The following is a 7,982-nucleotide window of genomic DNA, read 5'->3' on the forward strand; positions in this document are numbered from 1 at the left end:
AGTTTGCCAAACGCTGCATGAAAGAAAGAGTGCCAGATAAAAATTGCAGCAAGTGATTTATCTATTATGCCTTTAATGATTCTTCATTAAAATACAGGAAATTGTTTTACTCGGTAAGAAAAGACATAATCGCCGTCAATGCGACTTTTCCCAAATGAAACGCTTACGATTGTACTTTTTCGTTAACACGAATAATAAACAAAAATAATTAGGTTGCAAACGTTAATTTTTATTGCATTCGTTTTTTGTAGCTGTTTATGAACAATAGCTATTACATCTACTATGTTTCTATCTTATAATTCGTACTATTCTTATTTAACAATTTGTTAGTAATTTATCATGAAAATTTTGAATTAAATTGTTTTAAAAGCACTTAAAAAACGTTCTCCATGCAAAACCAGTTCAATAACCAACCCAAAATCGGAAAGTGCATCGAATATTACAAGAACCGCGGACAACAACTATGGCGTAGGAAGAATGTTGTTTTGTTGCTTTTCGATCAAATATATTTCTGCTCCTCTTTGCGGGCTGGTGGTAAAGCACAGACTTCCAATATCGCTTGCCTGTGCCTTAGGAATGTTGGCGTAAAACTCCGCTTTTAGCGTTTCGACAAATCGCTTGCTTTCCTCCACACCGTCGCACAGTGCCACAGTGCATCCACCCCACCTACAAAACAAATAGGAAAGTATAGCGTTAGAGTATGACATTTCCTCAATACTGAATGCATGTGCAAACCGACCCAGCTCCAGTGAGACGTGTTCCGACGCCCAGCCGATCGGAAATGGTAACGATCTGATCCAAATTTTCGTGAGAGCATTCGTACAGCGTGCGCAACGATTCGTGCGACTGCTTCATCAGAGCTTTCATACGCGAAATGCAATCCTCCGGCGTGGACTTTGCCGTTTCTATAAACTGCTGCACGCGTAGAGCCTCTGTAAGCACAATACATATGTTATTTTTGCAATATTGCAATGTACTGAGGTTGGTAATTACCTTGGAACACATGTAACGCTCGCTGCTTTAGCTTGAAAGTTTGCGAGTTGCGCGTGTTTGGCGTTAACAGATTGTCCGTAAAGTCCTCTTCGGTTACTTCCAGCAGCTTTAGCAGATCGGTCCTGGTGTACACATTCAGGCTCAAGTTGGCCTGCACCAGCGCATCCATCTGCTCTAGCGAATAGCCAAGCGCCTTCTGCAGATCGGCGAAACGATTCAGCTCACGCCAGTTCAGCTTCATCTGCTTCGCCAACAATCTGTAAGACCGCACTAGTTAGAAAGCGATACCTTGCGGTCAGAAATGGTTCCACAGTACCTGCTGGCAAGTCTACACTCCACAACCCGCTGGTTAAAGTCGGACGTGGCCGCCTTGTTTGCCTCGGATAGACTATTGGCAATTACAAACACCGCATTCGCTGGCAGCTGAATCGGTGTGGCTCGCAGCGGATTCCACTCGATCAACTGGGCGCATCCTTCCTGCGCTAGGTATGCAATGGCCTGGTCCATGCCACCTCCTTGCGTACCGATGAACTTTTCACACTCGGCCGAAATGGTGGCAAGTGTTTGCTTGTTCAATGTGGCCTGCCAAAAAGTTAAGTGGATTTTAGTTGGTTAAAGTTCGTTACTGATACCGCGCTTTGTCTTACATTGTGCATGTATGCTGTGGCTAGAACTGTTGCACTCACGATCGCACTCGAGCTGGATAGACCGGAGGCTGGTGGAATGTTGCCGGAAAGCATGATCATCATGCCACGGGCTGGGTCGTGCTGTATGGTGCTGTTGTCTAGTATGCCTTTCACGCCACACAGTACGTACTGATACCAGTTAGGCCCGCCAACGCTCGGCACATCGATGCTGGGAAAGGAAGTAGACGTTTAATTTGTCTGTTATTGGATGGGTGGGTTAGCGATTACCTAAAGGTGAGCACATTGCACTTGTATGACTTGAAGCTGTTGTCAGCATTTTTGATATGCAGGAGGTTGTCGTCCGATGGAGCAACTGCCAGCAAGATCGTCTGCGCAATCGCCATCGGAAACACGGGATACCCACAGTAGTCAACATGCTCACCAATAATATTAACCCTGTGGATACAAAGATCAAAGTGTTTCTTATGAATACTATCCTATTGCACAAAAAGAATCCTGCAAAAAAACTAAAAGTTCATCGCGAAATTGTGGCGATTTCCACTACCTTCCACTGCACCGCACAACGAAGCTAGGGCGGCGAGCAAATTCGGTGGAAAAACATTCCAACACCCGGGACAGCCGCCTGCAGTCGGGCGCCGCTTCGAGTACTTGCACGCAGAGGTCGCTCCGATCGTTGGCCATCGCTAGCACGTGCACGAACCACCAAGCAATCAACCACACAGCGCGCTGTTCGAGCTCACTAACACCACTTCAACACGCACGCACAGGGCCAAGCAATCGAGGGCGCTGCGAGATGTAAACAAAACAATGCTCGCACTTTCCGCAAACGCGCGACAAGTGCAAACGGGTTTTGCGTAAAGTACCGGCCGGCGTAAATGTAAGCTGCGTCGGCGGAAGCGGCTCACTGCACCTCACTGTATCACGTCAGCTGTTTCTCGGCTTGTTTACCCGCACAATGACCGACGCTCGGGAGCTCCGGGAGGAGTTGTACCTTGCTGCTGCCTTGGATGCGTACGACTGTGCTCTGGAGTACGGCCAAAGCAAGCTGAACTGACACGTAGTAATGAGAGCGTTATCATATGGTATGCCTGCCAGCTGTACGCGATTATGGGTGTATTGGTGTATGCGAACTGTAGAATTGGGACCCCCTTTAGCATGTTATTTGCAGATTAGTTTAACGTTTGAATTGCAAGATAAAGTCAATCAAATTACGATAACAGCAAATGGAGTAATTTTGCACAAGCGCTTTATACAGTGGGCCCTCACTGGTTGAACTTCTATTGCCTGCCAACTATGGATTTTGTGCTTTGTAGTTAGCACGTCTTTCCATATAAAAAATCCGATATGTTCCTTAATTTTTCTTGAACCGGGTAATCCACACAAACGTATGCTTTTTAATTGAAGTGTCAGTCCACTATCGAACTTCCAATTAAAAAGCATGCCAATTTAAAATTGTTCAACTGTTGAATTCCGATATATTCCGGTATTTGGGGATATAATTCGATAAAATAGGAACTAAAAAAGTTATGTTGAGCATTTCACATAAATCATAAAAAATACGCATTCCCCAAGCGCCACAGATTAAGCTTAAACGACTGGAAAATTGAATATCCATAGAAAAAAATGAAAGCTCCACAGCTTCATTGCCCAAATAGCCAGCTCGTACTTTATAGCTGATTTAGGGCTGTTTAACGAAAAATCGTTCCGATGTCGTACTTTGTGGCTGATTAAGAGATAGACGGTACTTTGCGGAACTATGGAACTTTTTAACAGGCACATGGTACTCTTTGGAACTTTGCGGCTGATTAGCACTATGCGTAGGGTTCATGATGGAACTTGAAGGCTTGTTAAGAAAGGGTACTGAACTTGGTGGAACTTTATAGCTTTTTAATGCATGACATCGGTTCAAGGTGGCTCTTGTTAAAGTGTCAAAGACGGACGCCGGCAATAATCTCATTGCTGCTGCACAAGTTAGATTCGTTAATTGAAGAATGAATATTGAGTGAAGTGATTGTGAATTATCAGTAAATTGTGTAAAATTGTGTGCAATTCATCAATACAAAAGATTTAGAAATATACATATGTGTTTAAACGAAACAAATCTTGTTGTTTATTTCATCGATGACGCTTGCTTGAAAATAAAACACAAAGAAAAATAATCCCTGGCATCGTGGCATAAGGAAGCTGCTTAGGCGCTGTTTGAAAGACCCACATAGAACTTTGATGAAACAATCTACTGCAAAAGGCGAATTAGAGCAGCGATCTTTAGCGTGCCAAAATGAGCTGCTTAAGCAATTCTGGCTATTTGGGAGTTCTAGCGATGCATAACTTCAATGCGAAACCATACAACAGTACAGAGGAAATGAGAAAGCTCTCCAAGCGAGGAAGCTCCACTGGTGGTTGGGTATCCCGTCAACAAATGGCGCCACCAGCTTTTTGCTATTTTTAGAATGCATGAGTCGTTTGCCGTCTGCTAAACGAATTCTTGTTATATTCAGTTTAGGTTGAGAGCTTGAGTTGTTTAGAACCCGTTTAGTGGTCGTTTAGTGGATTTGTGGCACTTGGGAGTACCTTGCACTAAAGGTGGGAGCTCGGAATCGGACCTACCCGATTCCGATTCCGTGTTCGGAATCAATTCCGAAGCCGATTCCGATGCTAGAATTGATTCCGGAGTCGATTCCGGAGCCGATTCCGGAGCCGATTCCGGAGCCAATTCTGGAGACGAGTCCGGAGTTGACTCCGGAACCGATTCCAAAGTTGACTCCGGAGCCTATTCCGGAGTTGACTCCGGTGCCGATTCCCGAGTCGGCTCCAGAATCGATTCCGCGATCAGAATGGGCTGTAGAATCGGAATTGACATGGGAAGCGCTATTTGCCTCGATAACGGAATTATAATTGACTCCAGAATTAGAATTAGCTCTGGAATGTTAATTAGTTCTTGAATTGAAAAAATAAGTTTTAGAAGCGAAATCAGTCCGGCAATCTTAATGAGAATGGATTTTTTACAAGTAATTTCTGATTTTTTGCGTTTATCGATACGTATTATGATTGGATCCAAACGCCTATTTTTATAGCGATGCTGAAACAGACCGGAATCGATTCCGACAAAATCTTCATTTTTACCATCACTACTCTGCACAGCAAAGTTATTTTCGAGTAATTGTTACTCTGCCTGGTTTTCTGTTGAAAAATAACGACCAGTTCATAATTCAAAAGAATGCTGGCAAAATGTCATTCCCGTTTATACCAGCACGAATCGCTTGACAACCCAACCCGCCCGGACTCTACTGTGTTTGATGTCTCCATAAACAAAGATTGCAAAAGTGTACATCGTTTCCAGCAACCAGGCGCAGTGCGATTTTTGTGAAATTCTGCTGCTAAAATGGACACCATAGAATCCCAACTGGCGGTGCGAAACAAATGCGAACAGATGCAGAAATCTATTAAAGAGCTGTACGAATGGGAAGAGCAAATGAAAAGCGCCAACACCGCCAAAGTGCAGCCAGCTGATAATAGTGAGGTTAGTTAATGGAACTGCAGGCAGGTTTTTTTGTTGTTGTTAAATCATATTTATCAATTAAAATGTTAGTACACAGTTTGTCAGCGTCGCTTTAATGATTTTTCTGTTGTATTTCTTTCGCACAGAAGAAAGCTCTCCCTCCGGTGCGAAGCGACGTAAAGGCAATGAGCAAATTTTCCGAGGACGTTGCGTCGCTGGAAAAACAAGATGAAGCGGAGAGCGAATGTATGTAATTAGGGATGAATATGTAATTCATTTTAGGCGTGTGTTTTAAACCATCTCTTGAATGTGACTTTACAGCAGCGAAGAAAAAAATGATGGCCGATGCGGAAATTCTGAAGGAGAGGGGTAATAAGCAGTGCAAGCTTGGCAACTACCAGGAAGCCATTGAGCTCTACACGCAGGCCATCGACACGTACGGCGATAATGCGGGCTACTACAGCAACCGTGCGCTGTGTTATATGAATTTGGATCTTTTTGACGAGTGTCTGGCCGACTGTAGCACCTCGATCGAAAAGGATCCCAAATACGTCAAGGCGTACTATCGCCGGATGCAGGCTTACGAGCGGTTGGGTGAGAGCGAAAAGGCGGCTGCCGAATGCCGACAAATACTGCAATTGTCGCAGGATGAAAGTGAGCTGAACGCGACCAAGCGAGATTTAGCCCGAATAGAGAAGCGCCTCAGTGATGCCAACAGTCAGAAGGGAGCTTCCTCGCCGGGCAAGGAAAAGCCACCAAAGGGGGCGAAGATGGATCCAATGCTGGCATTGGTGAAGCAGGAAGCGGACAAGTACAAGGAGCTAGGCAACAAGCATCTCGCTCGCAAAGACTTTGAAAAGGCGGAACGAAGCTACAGCAAAGCAATCTCCCTGTTTGGCGACGAGGCCATTTACTACACGAATCGCAGTCTCTGCTACTGGAATCTGAAAGATTACGACAAATGTTTGGCAGACTGCAACAAAGCAATACAGCTGGACGAAAACTACTTCCGGCCGTACTACCGCCGTATGCAGGTGCGTGAACTTCGCGGCGCTTACCAGAGTGCGGTCGAGGACTGTCGTAAGTTTATCGAGCTCACCAAGGACGATAAACAGAAGCAGACGGCCGAGAAGGACCTGCAGCGGCTGGAGAGGCTGGTCAAGAGCGAGCAACCCGCCAAACAGGCGTTCGTTTGGAGTGAAATCAAGAAAAATGCCAAACTGATCAAGTTCATTCAGAAGCCACCGCACCTTCGATCGAAAAAGCCACTCACCCGGATACCCATCAAGGACGTCATTCCGTGTCCGATTGCGATCGACAGTCGGGTTCTTCCGCCACCTTCGCAGCGCAAAAGCATCCCGGATGCTGCGATCGATAAAATGTTCAACAACAACACGGGCGAACGGTTGGTCGAGCCAAAAGAGGAGATCAACCTCGAGCATCTGTTTCCGGCACATTCGAACAAACTGCGCAACCTGTTCTCTCCCCCAACCACACCGACCGAACAGAGAAAACCAATTACGGCACCAGCAGCACCGGCAGCAGCGGTCGTATCACCTCCAAACAAAATCACCCCTCCCGTGCCCGTAGCAACAGCGGTAACAAAGGAGGCTACAAATGCGAACTCGAAAGCAAAAGAGGGCAAATCGGCAAGCACAGCTCAACCGGCACAGTCAACGCAAAATAAAATAGAAAAGAATAAGATCAACCAAGGAAATCAGGTGAGTATTGAATTGAACTATCCTAATACCATTACAATCGCAACGTTTGACCTTCTAAATCTTTGCAGGATTCAAACGAAAAACGCCCCAAAAAGGTTGCTACTTCTGCTGATGCTGCACAACCATCACCGATGCGCCCCACAACCATTCCCGGAGCTCCCAAGTCAAGCGCACAATTTTACACCACATGGAGCGGGCTGGACGAGGATCTGCGATATCAGTACTTAAAGGTAATGGAATGCGACGTGTGAAATGTGTAGCGGTGAGGGAATGTCTTACCACGGTCCAATGTGTCCTTCCCCATTTCCCTCTTACAGTCACTAAGTGGCAAGCCGATGAACACACTGCTCGGTGCTAGCTTGTCCAACGAAATGCTTAGCGAACTGTTACACATCCTACATAAACGCTTCATTCCTGATCGCGCAGAGGTGAGCCACGTGTTGAAGGAGATCGTGCAAAATGATTCGATCGGCATACTGTCGCTGATGATGAACAAAACGGATCGAGACGGTAAGCGTGCGCCGCACTGGGCTTTGGGCATTCGAGCCTCTGTTGCTCTGGTGTATTCTAGTTTCTTTTTTTACTTTTATCATACAGCTGTGGCAGCATTGCTCAAGTATATGGAAGCAAATAATAGTGTAACGAAGGAGGACTTGGACCGCATCCGGCACAAACTGATCTCATGAAATAGAACGTAAACGATACCACAGTAAAGCTAATACCAGGTTCAACGAAGGATGTTTAATGGAATTATAATGGAAAATTGAATTAAATTCAACTGAATTGAGAAAAAAACACAATATCGTTGTCTAGTTTGCTATTATCCTACCCGCAAGCTGGTGGCCTGCGTGCGTGTTCACCAAAATCCATTTCAAATATGTAACCACATACATCATGTAATTAGTCGGCATTAAGGTTACTACTAAAGCAAATAAATTGATTTTAATGTTGAAGTATTAGCACACTCTTATCAGCGTAATAAAAAAGCACGGAAAAGAACTATAATCTGGATACGATTGTTGTTTGAGAAAAAAAATCTAGTGTTGTTAAGCACCAACGGAATACATGGGTTTTCAGATGCTCTGTACTATATGAATGGTCGGGTGGTCAGATACATGGGTA

The 7,982-nt window shown here is 45.1% G+C and overlaps 2 protein-coding genes across 4 annotated transcripts; one reads left to right on the plus strand and one right to left on the minus strand.

Moving 5' to 3' along the window:
* Positions 1–208: 208 nt before the first annotated feature.
* Positions 209–2,697, minus strand: LOC1275839 (N-acetylgalactosamine kinase). The gene is made up of 7 exons (XM_315120.5): positions 2,185–2,697; positions 1,908–2,075; positions 1,641–1,848; positions 1,310–1,575; positions 994–1,250; positions 740–932; positions 209–666 (listed from the first exon to the last, which is right to left on the minus strand). The coding sequence occupies exons 1-7, from the start codon at positions 2,319–2,321 to the stop codon at positions 462–464; spliced, it is 1,434 nt and encodes a 477-aa protein (XP_315120.5). The 5' UTR covers positions 2,322–2,697; the 3' UTR covers positions 209–461.
* A 2,222-nt stretch (positions 2,698–4,919) lies between these two features.
* LOC1275840 (RNA polymerase II-associated protein 3) lies at positions 4,920–7,813 on the plus strand. 3 transcript variants are annotated; one of them, XM_315121.5, is made up of 6 exons: positions 4,920–5,160; positions 5,286–5,385; positions 5,461–6,860; positions 6,929–7,090; positions 7,178–7,370; positions 7,458–7,813. In XM_315121.5, the coding sequence occupies exons 1-6, from the start codon at positions 5,023–5,025 to the stop codon at positions 7,544–7,546; spliced, it is 2,082 nt and encodes a 693-aa protein (XP_315121.5). In that variant the 5' UTR covers positions 4,920–5,022; the 3' UTR covers positions 7,547–7,813. The 3 variants fall into 3 exon arrangements, with proteins under 3 accessions (XP_315121.5, XP_061507661.1, XP_061507662.1); XM_061651677.1 differs by having other exon boundaries at positions 5,464–6,860; XM_061651678.1 differs by having other exon boundaries at positions 5,289–5,385.
* Positions 7,814–7,982: the final 169 nt, after the last annotated feature.

The sequence above is a fragment of the Anopheles gambiae genome, chromosome 2 (assembly GCF_943734735.2).
Source record: "Anopheles gambiae chromosome 2, idAnoGambNW_F1_1, whole genome shotgun sequence".
NCBI lineage: Eukaryota > Metazoa > Arthropoda > Insecta > Diptera > Culicidae > Anopheles > Anopheles gambiae.